The sequence below is a fragment of the Anolis carolinensis genome, chromosome 2, assembly GCF_035594765.1.
Source record: "Anolis carolinensis isolate JA03-04 chromosome 2, rAnoCar3.1.pri, whole genome shotgun sequence".
NCBI lineage: Eukaryota > Metazoa > Chordata > Lepidosauria > Squamata > Dactyloidae > Anolis > Anolis carolinensis.
In genome coordinates this window covers 253,004,107-253,018,670 of record NC_085842.1, presented here as the reverse complement: position 1 = coordinate 253,018,670, position 14,564 = coordinate 253,004,107, and the positions used below count along the sequence as shown (strand labels likewise).

General features: G+C 40.2%; 1 protein-coding gene across 4 annotated transcripts in view; it reads left to right on the top strand.

Annotated features, from left to right (window-relative positions):
• Positions 1-10,227, top strand: part of ptch1 (patched 1) — a 128,941-nt gene extending 118,714 nt beyond the window's left edge. For 3 of the 4 annotated variants that reach the window (XM_062972081.1, XM_062972082.1, XM_062972083.1), the window contains exons 21-24: positions 446-545; positions 1,672-1,926; positions 4,240-4,771; positions 6,761-10,227. In XM_062972081.1, coding sequence (XP_062828151.1) covers positions 446-545; positions 1,672-1,926; positions 4,240-4,770 — 886 coding nt within the window. In that variant the 3' untranslated portion in view covers position 4,771; positions 6,761-10,227. Of the gene's footprint in view, positions 1-252; positions 270-445; positions 546-1,671; positions 1,927-4,239; positions 4,772-6,760 lie in introns of those variants that run through there. The other variant, XR_010003431.1, reaches the window with a different exon arrangement.
• Positions 10,228-14,564: the final 4,337 nt, after the last annotated feature.

The following is a 14,564-nucleotide window of genomic DNA, read 5'->3' as shown; positions in this document are numbered from 1 at the left end:
AGGCTAAATTGTTTAAATTCTACACCCTTCACTTCATTTGTTTGCTTCTGCTGGGTTTTCACTAATGGGCGCCCCTTTCATTGTATTTGTGCTTTCAATCTGCTCAGTCATTCAATTCACATTCCATATTTTTGTGTTTGTGTAACACATTCATAAATAACATTACATGCTGCAAGATTCTGGTAAATTAACATGTTTTTTTCCTTTTTCTTTTCTTTTTTCTTTTTTTGAACTAACACTTGTGGAATGTAGCCTCTCTAATCCAAAAGGTAAAAAGAAAGAAACTGCATGTGAAACAAAGTTGCATGCTAAACAAAAACAGTTTTAATGCTATGGTTGTTCACCATTTTGTGAGTGTGAAAAAATAAGTTAAAATTTTGTTTTTTTATTTTAATATTTATTACACAGTCTGCTTTTTAACTTTTAATATATTAAAATATTTCAGATATTTCTTTGCTGTTTTGGCCATTTTAACCATCTTGGGTGCTTTGAACGGACTGGTGCTACTTCCCATTCTACTTTCCCTGTTTGGACCATATCCTGAGGTCAGTATTGTGCTCCTTGGAAATTACAATTATCCCCCCCCCCCTTACAATATATTATATTATTAACATAGTACAATATAAGCATTATATATTACTATATTGTACTATAAGATTATATTGTAATATTATTAGTAAAATTACATGTGATTTAAATATACAATTATTGCTTGTAAGTTATAGGCTGCAAACCTTTAAAATGCATCAGGTTTAAGATCCCCATATCAGCAGGGAAAACGTTCCAAGTCAGAATGTGGCTACCTGAAACTGCGGTATGACTGAATGCCATGAAATACCTGATTTCCAATCCCAGCATACAATACAGTTGTGTTGCAGAACTAAGAGGTTCCTAGAGAACCTAAGGAAGTATACTCTATGGGAATTTCCAAGGAAAGCATACCATAATATCTAGCAAATTGATAGAGAAACTATTTTTCCCCAGGCATTGGTAAGTTAAACAATGGAAATGGGTTACATCAGTGGTTCCCAACCTTTGATCCTCCAGGTGTTTTGGACTTCAGCTCCCACAATTCCTAACAGCTGGGATTTCTGGGAGTTGAAGTCCAAAACATTTAGAGGACCAAAGGTTGGGAACCACTGGGTTGCATGGTTACAGGGTCTTACTATACACCTATTAGGGGATGCCACAGCCCATTAAGTGTTACTAAGTTTATTGCAGGCAGATGCTTCACTCTTCTCTTTTAGGGTATAGTAATGCTCTGCTATATGCCTACTAAAATTTATCTCACAAAAGGAAACAGGAAACTGCTGTTTGGCTGGCTAGGGCATTCACTTAAGGGGAAATGAAAAGGCTGTGTTCATCTTGATGCTTTGGGTTAGAATGTCTGCTTCAGCCTTTGGGTACAACTTCCATTCATTCTTGACATCTGCCAGATGTGTTTAGGTTGCAGCTTAGCCACTGAGCATGAGGGATTCAAGCACTCCCAAAACATCTAGAAGTGTTAGGCAAGAACTCTGTAGCAGGGAATAATAGAGATGATTTTTCAACACTGGAAGTTTTGTTGGAGCAGTTTTATTCTATGGATTGGTCTGTTGTTCCAAAACCTAAGAAACAGTACAGGGTTGTTTTACTTGTCTCCACTAAGGGTTTTTAAACTATCGTTCTCAGGTTTCTCCAGTCAATGGAAGGAGTACATTGCCAACTCCTACTTTTGAGCCACCTCCAAGCACTGTGAGGTTTGCCATACCACCAACTCATATGCAAAATGGGTCAGATTCATCTGATTCTGAGTACAGTTCTCAGACCACAGTATCAGGAATCAGCGAAGAGCTTCATCAGTATGAGGCCACGCAAAGAACGGGTGCTCCAGTCCGTCAAGTAATTGTTGAAGCAACTGAAAATCCAGTATTTGCCAGATCTTCAGTAAGTAATTGAAATCATATGTTTTCCTCTTTTGTTATCCTCCTGCTACACCAGGAGTAGGAAATCAGGGCTCTTCAAGATGCTATTGGATTTAAACTTGCGGAGACTCCTCAAAAGTGGGGAAATAATTAAGATGGTCTGCTTTAGAAGACGAATGGTTCTGGAAAGTGTCTTGATTGCTTCTGGGGGTTTGTTGTCTATTATCATGTTTGGAAATTCTGAAATGTGGGGTCCCTTCATAATAGTCACAACCCAACCCTTCATAGTGTCATTGTTTGCATCCAGTATGTTTGATGGTGTTTGCTTACTGATAGATCTGGATTTAAAGAGCAAAACCCCTTTAATTAAGGACATCAACAGGGTCAAAGGAGCTCTGTGACATAGAAAGCTCACAGAGTTAAAGGAATGCTTTCTGACAAAAAGGGAAGGCAGAAACTCTGGGTCTATGTTTTAAAGACCATTTGACTGCACTGTCCTGTGTTTGCTCAGGAGCAAATCCAGTGGGTTCAGAGTGTCATTTATTCCCATGGAGTATTGCGAAGGTTTGTATTCCACAGTCAGTTTTTTGGCCAAGGGAGAGATTCCTAATATCCCTGGTTCTCTCCTAGGGCGCTTCCACACAGCCCAAAAATCTGCGCCAAAGCGAGTTTTAGAAACCCGCTTTGGCGCTGAATTTTGTCCCCACTCCCCCCAAAAAACTGGCAGTGCCCCCAACCCCCCCCCCCCCAAATAACCCCTAAAAATAAACCTGGCCTTCATTACATTCCTCCTCCCCCACCCCCTGCCCATCTCCAGGCAGGAGCGAGGAAGAATGTAATGACAGCCAGATAAGTTTAACTTTATTTCTTGGGGTTTTTTTTAGAGTTTGAGGGGAGGGGGTGGGCGCCATCCCAGACCTTTGGGCTCCAGGAGCCCAAAAGGTTCAGGATGGCAAATGAGAACTCACTCCCGGGTAGTTTCAGGGCTACCTGGAATTGAATCCCTACAGGCCCAATACCCAACCTGATGTGAGCCTTTTAGGTATGCCTGTATCTAATGAGGCATTTAATTAATTTAGAATAACTTAGATTATTCCGGATTAATAGGTTTTTACTGGAGGTGTCGTTTGTATCCCTCTGGTAAAAACCCAGGCAGGTTCTGCATTTTGGGCCTCTCTGGATGGGCCTCTAGTCTGCTTCTGAAGAAAAAGAAAGTCTGCTCCTGTCCGGTTGCCGCCTCCTCTCTTGCACTAACCTTGGTGCTTATGGTCATATCCAGGAACATTCATGTAATTTCTTCTGATAACAAAATGAATTCCCAATGGAATAGATGGACAGCATTGGGATTGCTATGATGCCATGGTCTCCCACTAAAAAGACAATGAATGAGATTATCTCTCACCTCTGCTATAAAAAAATTAGTTAAATAAACAAATGAATGCAAACAAGTCTGCTTTTAGAAAGATAAGAAATTGTAGCAAGTGACAAAAGAGTTTAAGTGTTGAATATCAATGCTGTTCTAAATTATATCATATTGTGAAATAACCAAAGCATCTAAGATTCTTTTTCTGATGTGAAAAAATTAAGTAGACCCCTAAATATTTTAAACTGATCATTGTTGTTTGATTTATATGGCTGCTCTGTGTCACACTTTTCACACAGTCCCAAAAATACAGATTCCTACATCAAAGTAACCTGTGAACCTTCTGGGTAGATAATGTTGCTGAGCTAAAGCTTTTGCCAAAGACCAGCAGTATTTAGAAGATATTGCAGGATTATGTATCTGTTTTCACATTTCATCCTCTTGAAAAACACAGATAAATAGGTAGTGTCATCACACATACACACATTAGAGCGAGGATAGCCTTTTATCCTTATTAACACTTTCAGAAATCACAAACCTTTCTTATTTTAAGCATTGTAAAGGGAGCTATGGATATAAGCTCATGACCTGTCCCTTCCCCTCTACTTCTCAATTTGAAATGAAAGGTCTGAAAAGGCCCGTTTTCAACATTCACTTCAATGTGATTATAGAGCTCCATGTGATCAAAAGCCTTACATTATTAAGATTCCCATTTGTATGTAATTTTGCACTTAGACTCAGCAAAATGTAATCCTGTCTACTTTTCAGAATTTTCTTCAAAAGAAGGGAAAGAATGGACTGGACAGGCTGAGTTTGGAGCATGCATTACTGTTTGCTCATTTATACAAACAGCCCCCTAAATGGGCTTAAAATGTTTTCCACAATGTCAAAAGCTCTAGCTCCTGAAGTAGCTGCAAACAATGTACTTTTATTATCTCAGAGAAAAGAGCTTGATGCCCCTTTTCTTTCCAGGTGATCCAGCCAGAGAAGCGGTATCATCAGACAAATCCAGGATTGCAGATCAGCCAAGAGCCTGGATCACAACAAACGTGGCATCAAAACAAGAAACCCAAAAGAGAACCAAGGGAAGGACTCCGGCCGCCCCCTTATCGGCCACGCAGGGATGCCTTTGAAGCTTCTACTGAAGGGCGTTCCTGCCCTAGTAATAGGGACTGCTGTGGCCAGAGGACTCGTTCGCAGAATATCAGGAACCCAGCCTTTACTGCCGCTGGGGCTACAGTGCCACCATGTTGCCAGCCTATCACTACTGTGACTGCCTCGGCTTCAGTTACTGTGGCTGTACATCCTGCTGCGCACAGCCACAGTACGCGTGGAGGAGGTTTTCCATCCTATGAGGGATACCATGAAACCGATCACGGACAGTTTGAGGACCCTCATGTGCCTTTTAATGTCCGGTGTGAGAGGAGGAACTCTAAAGTAGAAGTAATAGAACTGCAAGATGTTGAATGTGAAGAAAGGACTCGTGGCAACAATGCAGATTAAGGTAAAGTCAGTTTGCTTTTCTTGGAAGCTGACTGTAGCTTATAGCCTTAATAAGTATAGCTTACAACTAGAAGTTTTGGGGAAAGTAATCTGTTCTGTCAGTAATTGCTCCCTCCACCTTCAGGTTGTTGCATTACTCACTGGAGAGAGAGTAACTCATTGAATTGATACAACAATCTCTCTAACTCCCCTGTTTCCCCGAAAATAAGACATACCCATAGAATAAAGTGTAGCAGGATTTCTAAGGATTTGCACAATATAAGCCATACACCAAAAATAAGATATAGTGATAGGCATGGTTATGCAGCATACCAGTGCAGAGTGGTAAAGAAGACGGGCAGCCCTTCTCATCTGCTCCATCATGGCAGCTGCTATCTCAGAGATGATTGGAGAGATGTGGGCAGTCCCATCAACAAGGGATAAAATCACTGACAATGTTGTTGCCAATGTTCTCCAAGCAGGTTACATGGATAAGAGCTACTCATTTAATGAGAGCTCTATTGCTCAACATAAAAGATTCAGACCAATCGTTCTAAAGCAGTGGTTCCCAACCTTTAGGCCTCCAGGTATTTGGACTTCAACTTCCAGAAATCCCAGCCAGCTCACCAGCTGTTAGGAACTTTGGGAGATGAAATCCAAAACACCTGGAGGCCCAAAGGTTGGGCACCACTGTTCTAAAGGAAATGGAGTCGCAAGAAATTCAGGATGGAATTCCAGGTTTGGAGAGTTAAGATGATGTTCCAGAAGAAGGCGACTTAACTATATTTGAATAAATGTAGATTGTTGTACCATACTTAATGAGACACCCCCTGAAAATAAGCCATAGTGTGTCTTCCTGAGGAAAAATAAATATAAGACAGTGTCTTATTTTTGGAGAAACACAGTAGCACTGTATATATAAGATAGATTGTATGGAGTCATAATAAATTAAGCTTCAGCATTCCATGTGAACCTGAGGCTTGCTGATTAAATCCAAAACAGGGTGTTTCCACACCTGATCTGAGGTCTCCTGTCATAAAGATTCTGTTTTGGACTTCAGCTCCCAAAGTTCCTAACAACTGGTGAATAAGTTTCAGCCTTAAGCATTTTGCTTTCTCCTCTCCTATGCCTATGTAGTTTTAAGGAGAGTGAATGTACATTATTCTACTTTCAACTAAAGCTTGTAATATCTGAACTAGGAACCGTGGTTAATGTTAATGATGGTTTACTAAGCAAGCATGTTCATTAACAGTGGTTAGGATTCAATTGTTGTCGTAAAGCATATTGAGCCGTAATGAGAGCTTGTCCAGGTCCAGATGTAATGAAAAACCACAATTAGTTGAAAACTGAAGCAAATGTTTCTGTTTTCCTTGAACTCTGCTGGGGAGAAGGAGAGAGGTTTTGAGCCTGAGGCTCATGCTCTTGAAACTGAATCCTGGTGCAAAAACAGCTGAGCAAAAATCAACTGTTTTCCGGGATTGCAGGATAGGATTCTTCCTTGATCTAAACGTCCTGCTGTTAGATAAATTTAATGATGTTAGAACTTGTTTTCATCAGAGGCATCCATGAAAAACCTAGATAGGCATAGCTTGGCAAACTTTGCCGTAGACCTATGTTTGTACTCAACTCCCTGTGATTCCTTTTCTGAGTAATGAACTCAGGGAAATTCAGGGCTCACATTTTAATGGTGCTCTTTTCCTTTCTTGTTGTACTAATGTGAGAAAACGCTGATTTGCATCTGTCATTTGTAACCTTGGACAAAGCTTCATGATGATTTAGATATCTAAAAACTGAAACACTAAAATGCACAAAACCTTTGGGTGTTTTAAAAAAAAGACTATTTAAACCAGTGGTCACAGGAAGCCACTGACATTACTGGGGAAAAAGAGCCTAGGCCACATGGCTTTTAATTGCAGGACTTGTCAGATGGCTTGGGGCTGAGGTGATTTATTTATCTTTGCTGAACTTTAGCTGAACAGTGGGACTCCTTTTTTTGTCTCTATTTGTACAGGGAAATAACTGAAGCAAAGAAGAGGCCAAAGATGGGAAACCTCCTCTTTCCAGAACTGCTTGAAGAGAAACTGCTTGAAGTTATGGAAAGGACAATGCTGCATCAGGACAACAGTTCCCCATTACTGTAACCTATTGTATTATTTTGTGAGATAATTCTATAAATATTTAAAAGATGTACACATGTGTAATATACCAGAGGAACCATGTAATGTAGTATAATCTGGAGTTGTTTTAACTCCTTTTTAACAGAGTGGGGACTATTGTTTGTGCTCTGTACTTATTGTACATTGATTTCTGTGCCACAAGTAAGCTTAATCCTAGTCGTAAATTTCAGCATATGTTGCGCTGCTTAAATATTGTATAATTTACATGTATAATTCTATGCAAATATTGCTAATGTATTAGGATTTTGTTTGTAAAGGGGTGTGTGCGCGCGCGTGTGTGTGTGGTATGTATGTAAAGTATTTTAATTTTTTTCATATCACAACCCTGTGGTAGTATGAAATGTTTCTTTTAATTTTCAAACACGCTATGCGTGATAATAATTTTTTTCTCTTTCTGATTTGTTTTTTAATGAGCATTCATGAAGAGGAGTGTGCTAACCTTGGTGAATGAAGCAGGTGTGGCTGTGTGTGGATTTGGGAGAAAGGGTGCTGTGTGAGCTTGTTACTCTAATGACTTTGTGGAGCATGGGATATGGTGAACTTTCAACATATGCTCCACTGGAATGAATACCATCTATCTAAGTAGTCACTCATGTGCCACTCCAGTGTACAATCAGTGGCTCACGTGAAACAAGATTGCGCCTCTTGCTTCTTGGTCTTCACAGTCCACCAAGATTGACTCTGCCTATAGCCTTGTACCCTCCAATTTTTGCTTTTACCATAATTGAAAACAGCAAGACTTCCATGCAGGGTCGCAGGAGACCTTAGAGCAGTGATTCTCAACCTGTGTGTCCCAGGTGTTTTGGCCTACAACTCCCAGAAATCCCAGCCATTTACCAGCCGTTAGGATTTCTAGGAGTTGAAGGTCAAAACATCAGGGGACCCACAGGTTGGGAACCACTGTCTTATAGAGAACCAGTGGAAGTGTTTTAGGGGTTTAACAGGTGCTACTTACAGCCTCATCCCAGGCTCCTGATTGGCTTATTCTCATAATAGGAGCATTGAAGTTACTTCAAGGGAGACTTCTGAAATGTGCTTCCTATCGAAGACTCAGAGGTCTTCTCTATACACTTCAGCTGTAATGTGAGGGTTTCTACAGAGGGGGGAAGGGGGGATTAAATGTTTTTGCTGTGGGTTTTAAAAGTCATTTCTTGTGCATGTGCAGCCCGTCAGGAACTGCCACAAAAACAACAGTGCCTTTATGCTAGTCCCACTGGTTCTACTGAGTCTTTGGCAGACATTCCCAGGTGTATTTGCTTGTGAACTCTGTTTATCAATATGCTGACCATTTAGTTCCAAACACCTGATCCACAAAGTGAGTGGTGGCCCTAGGAGTGGAAATGACCACACTGACATTCTTTTCCTGATAAAAGGATTCTCTGTCAGTGGGCTCATCAGATATCATGGCTAGAACAGGAGGGAGGGTCTGTTCAGTTTTGGTGACTATCAGGGTCAGATGGTCATGCTTCAAGGGCCCATATTGGGTTGGCCTTAGGTGACGATGTCAACAATTAGTTCTTCCAATTCAGAGATTATTTGAATTGAGTGATGCCTTTCCCAGGGTCAGTCTTTGCCCATAGATTATTCAGTCCCATTAGATGCCTGTCACTGTAACATGTGAATCAGTATACCCCTTTCTGTCCCTCAGCTTGAAAATTCTTTGATGTGTTGTTTACATCTGTCTAAAATTTACATTTGAAAGAGGTGTGTCATTGTTTTAGTGGTACATAAGCTACTGTTGAGTAGAGCAACAAAGTTCAAGCTACTGGTCCAGTTTCCTATGTAACATAAACACTTTTTGTGGCATAATAGAACTTGGAAACTTACTTTTTGAAAGAATCATCAACATTACGTTTGCATTTTTTTAAACAAGTAGCTGTGGTGTTGCTTGTTACAGGTCTTGAAAGGCACTCAAGATATTACTTTTTGTGTTACCTCCCTATTGATGTATGTTACCTTTTTAGTTACTTTGGTGGGCATACAGTCCACCTAAAACAATAATATTAATGTTTGGGGAGGAAATCCCCTTACAGTGTGCCTAGAAGCTATCCTCTCCACAAGCGAGGCAAGTAACATTACTGAGTGTTACATTGCTTTCAAAAGGACTATTGTTATGCCCTCAATTACCCCAAAATAACACATTATAGAAAGCAATATTTTGACATGTTACATCCACTTTGTTGCTCAAAGAATTCCAATCTCCAATACAATTAAGCCAATGCCATGTGAGATTGTTTTTTTTAAAACTACATACAGTAATTTTAGAGTAAAACTATGTTATACCAATTGCAGGCTACCTTTCACTGTAACATGGGTCATTCATTACCCATATGGTGGTGGTTAGCCATTGATATTTCTTGGGTTGTTTCTCATTTATAATAATTATAATAATAATCAGGAAAAGGAAAAAGTCAGAAGAGCTTTCATGGTGAATAGATGCTTCACCTTAGTCTCCCATGTCTTTGTGTGTGTGAAAGAGGGGGATTTTCCCCCCGTTTGTGGGGTGCTGTCCCTGGGTGTCTAGCATAGTCCATTTTCTCTTTTTGTCACATTGGCAAAAGGAGATCTCCGTAGCTGGCTGGTTTTCTTGTTTTTTAATGTTAATTGTTGTTGATATTTATATTTTTGTATCATAAGAATGTTTTCTTACAGTATTTGTCATGCCAGTTTATAACAAACACAATGCAGGGATTTTATTTCTATTGGAAACACTATTACAGCTATGTTTTTACTTTTAATGGGATTTTTATTTGTATAGAATGCTTACTAATGTTAAATAGGAAGAGATTATATAACATTTACATTAAGGACTCATTTTGTAGCTTTTTATAGCAAGGAGTTAAAAGGAAAAAATATTCAGACTGGGTCTCACTGTCTGCCTGCTTTTAGCAGGAGAATGGGGTTGTGTTTCAGTTCAAAGATAAAAGTATGCCATATAATTTATTTATATGAAAATTTATTTTTGTAGTGTACATAGTAGTCCTCAATTCTTTTGACAGAATTATATTTTTAAAGAGTTTATATGTAATGATGATACCATTATGTTTTGGAACATTGCTGAGACATAAATACAATGCACACTTTTCCTGATAAGTCCCATTTGCAAACAAAGAAAAGGTTAACAGTGTTAAAGAGAGTGGGGATGTTTTCTGTCATTCTGAACTGTTTTAGGTTTACCATTTTTTTAATCTAGTGTGGTTCTCAATTTTAAATCATAAGTGGAAATTTGTACAAACTCTCTAAACATTAATGTTCAAACACTGATAGAAATTCTAACATGAATAAAAAATATTATAACTTATTGCTTACGTATTTGGTTGTTTGTGGAATGTTTATTTAAACAGTTAATTACAGCTACATCCTGCATTTTGAAATTTTGAATCAGGCCACCTAGCAGTACCAGTACATTTAGCAGCATTTTCAGATAATGACTTTCACTGTCAGGGACAACAGAAACAACCTTGGGAGCTGCATGCTGCCCCAAAAGCCCCCCAAACCCCTTTAAAAAGTAAAAAAAAAAAAACCTTACCGGGCCTCCATTACAGTGTTCCTGCAGGTCTCCTGATGCATAGCAATGATGCGCCAGAAGAGAGGAGGGGGGAGGAGCAATTTTTCTTTCCCCCCCCCCCCCCCACTTTCTGGCGCATCATTGCAACCCTCCGGGAGAGCTGCAGGAACACTGTAATGGAGGCCTGGTAAGTTTTTTTTTACTTTTTAAAGGGGTCCTCGCGGTTTTCCGGGTGAATTTATCCCGGAAAATTGCTGGACTGCTGTCTAGACTGCAGTCCAGACAGTGGAAGTAGTGGGTTTATCCCGCGCCTTCCTTGAAGGCACAGAATAAACTCACTAACAAATTAATTTGCCACAAACCAGGGTTTCCCTGGTTGTTGTGAATTAATTTGTGTTTTCCGAAGACATCGTCTGGACAGCCCCTTTTTTGTTGTAGGAAGTCCCCGTATTAAAGGGACTGACTGGATGGGCCCCAGGTCCTCAGTGTTGGTTAGGATCAGATCCAGAATAGCTGATCCCCTTGTTGCTTCTTCCAGCTTTTAGACAATAAAATTATCTCCAAGGCAGGTGAGGAATTTGTTTGACTCAGCCCCTCAAGCCCCCCCCCCCCGAAATTCTCAGGGTGGTTCGTGAGAAGGCCTTACATTTATTAAACTGTTATGTTTATTCATATCATGATATGATCACCATGCTCAATATATTGATATGGTTAACTGTGCAGTGCAAGAATGGATGTCTAAAATGTATAATGACCTTGAAATGGCTTTAGACCATGATTTTTTTGGTTGGCATGATTTTTAACTGTTTTAATGTTTAAATTTTTATGTCAAAATTTTTAAATATTTAATATTTTAAGCTTTGATTTTATATGTGTTTTGGGGCTTTGAATTGTGCCATGTGTAAGCCGCCTTGAGTCCCCTTTGGGGTGAGAAAGGAGGGGTATAAATGGGGCAAATTAAATAAATAAATATCCCATATGCATGGGGGTATTGGGATAGCAATACAAAAGATTTGCTAGGGTAGAACCTCTCTCGCTCAGATTCAGCCCCCCCACCCCCACAAACCAAAATCCCAGCCCCCCCCCCTCCCACCCCAAATCAAAATCCTGGCTACGGGCCTGGTTGGACTTCATACTCTTGGCAAAGTTTGTTTTCCAACAAATACCAGAATAGTATTATATAAGGCAGGGGTCCCCAAACTAAGGCCCGGGGGCCAGATGCGGCCCATCGAAGCCATTTATCCGGCCCCCACGGCACAAGGGAAGAAGGGGGTTGGGCTAAATGACCCAAGGGGTCTCTTCTTCTCTTAAAACCATTATTATTATTATTGTTGTTGTTGTTGTTGTTGTTGTTGTTGTTATTGTTATTATTATTATTTGAAACACAACAAGATGAGTCCACAGCAGACACTCTGCTGGCTGTTGTATTGGATCATATGTCGGACACTTCCCAAGTGTCTAGGACTGTGTGATGTATCGGCAAATAATGTGTGCAGATCCCAGTAAGGTGGCCTTCTGCAGCTGGCAGATGGTAATTTTGTCAGCGCCAATTGTGTTTAAGTGCAGGCCAAGGTCTTTAGGCACTTTAGGCAAGGTGGTCACCACTGGGACCACCTTGACTGGCTTGTGCCACAGTCTTTGCAATTCGATCTTTATTGTGTCAGCTTTTCCAGTTGTTTCTCCTCAATCCTCCTGTCACCTGGGATTGCAACATTGATAATCCATACTTTGTTTTTTAACACGATTGTGAGGTCAGGAGTATTGTGTTCCAAAACCCTGTATTATTATTATAATTATTAACAACATTGAGGCTGGGTGACCATCTGTCAGGGATGCTTTGCTTGTGCTTTTGGTGCATAGAGGCAGAAGGGGGTTGGACTAAATGGCCCAAGGGATCTCTTCCAACCCTCTTTATTATTATTATTATTATTATTATTATTATTATTATTATTATTGTTATTATTATTATTATTAACATTGAGGCCGGGTGGCCATCTGTCAGGGGTGCTGTGCTTGTGCTTTTGGTGCACAAAGGCAGAAGGGGATTGGATTCAATGGCCCAAAGGGTCTCTGCCAACCCTCTTTTTTATTATTATTGTTGTTATTATTATTATTACTATTATTATTAATAATAATTATTATTGCTTGGTGGCCAACTATAGTCCGGCCCTCCAACGGTCCAAAGGATCGTGAACTGGCCCCCTGTTTAAAAAGTTTGGGGATCCCTGATATAAGGGCTTTAGTAATCCAATACTCTTCAGAAACAAATATCAGCGTTGGGATACATTTTAAAGGGAAAGCAGGACAGAACATTTGCTTCCCATCCCCATGTTGAACATTCTTTAATTCAACTGGTGATAGTTCATCACTTTCCCTCCTAGCACTTACTAGTTATGTCACAAGCTTTCTTGAAGGTTCTGCTTGAGCTTTTCAGCTTGGTTGATTTGATGTTTTTTATACCTGAAGTATTGTTTTTGGTTGCGATTATGTATGCTCGCAGAATCTCTGACCTATTCATTTATTTTATTTCCCCTACTTATTCCCCACCCTTCTCACCCCCGAAGGGGGACTCAGGGCGGCCTCACAACTGGCAGCATTTCGATGCCCACATACAGTTTCAGAATAACAGTTACACTTAAAACTAAACATAACTTATTAAAACAACAATTAAAATCATGCAAATTCATAATTATAGTCCAGGATCAGTCCATTAATAAGGGTTCTTAATTGTTGCACTGCCATGCTTGCTGCTCAAATGTTTGGTCCCATAACCATGTCATAAGTTTTTTTCTGAAAGAGAGGGTGGATGGAGCTGATCTGATTTCATTGGGGAGAGAGTTCCACAGATGAGAAGGCCCTGTCTCTCATCCCCATCAATCACGTTGTGAGGGTGGTGAGATCAAGCAGGGCCTCCCCTAACAATCTTAACTTACGACCTAATTCCCTTGTTGGTACACAAATAGTGCTATGTTTTCATAGTTGTTCTTCGGGTAGATGATTCTTTGTTCCCAAGATGTACTCAGTGTTTTATCAAATTCAGGAGGTTGTTCTCTCTTCCTTTTGCCCAGATCCTAAAGTATGTTGAGCCCCGGTGGCGGAGTGTGTAAAAGCACTGAGCTGGAGACTGAAAGGTCCCAGGTTCAAGCCCCGGGATCAGTGTGAGCGGCCGCTGTTAGCTCCAGCTCCTGCCAACCTAGCATTTCGAAAACATGCCAATGTGAGTAGATCAATAGCTACCGCTCCGGTGGGAAGGTAACGGCGCTTCATGCAGTCATGCCGGCCACATGACCTTGGAGGTGTCTCTACGGACAACGGCGGCTCTTCGACTTAGAAATGGAGAGGAGCACCAACCCCCAGAGTCAGACATGACTGGACTTAACGTCAGGGGAAAACCTTTACCTTTACCTTTTTAAAGTATGACAGGAACAAAACAACCATACATTGGATATACATAATAGGGCTCTTCTGTGTTACTTGGACAGGTTTAACTATTTCAGAGATTAGATTTTCTTTTTGTCTCCTTTCAGGAGCCTATGAAAGGTCAACTGATATTTTTTGCCAGAGGAGTCTTGGACCTTTACTGAGAAAATCCAAAATACTTCACCAAACTACACGTTCCATGTGTTGCATACAATGAAACCATGACAGTTAAAGCAGCATGAAAGTACTGCAACACATTAGAGGAGATAGAATTGGTGTGTTCATTTGTGAGGTTCAATACAGGAAAAATAAACTCTGAAGCCCAAGTATTAACAGTTTGGGGGACATAGTGCTTTTTGTCAAAAGTGCTTTCAGTGGCAACCCTCATAGGGTAAAAGAATTGCTGATGATCACAGAAGGCACTTAAGTTTGTGGTAACCTCATGGTGAATCTAATACAATGAGTTTGTATCAGGGCCAAGCCATTCTGTTTTGAAATTGCCTTGAAAGAGCCCTAAGAACTTCTGTGAGACAAAAATGGGATTAAATAAGCAATCTATAGCTTGAAAGCTCAAGGCATAAACTGGTTCATAATGAGGATGATGCAATGGAAAATAAAACTACCAGGCTTGATTAGCTGAAAAAAACAGTATGGCCATTCTTGTCACAATTATTGCTGAAATAATTCCTTCTAGCATCATCAGACTGGAA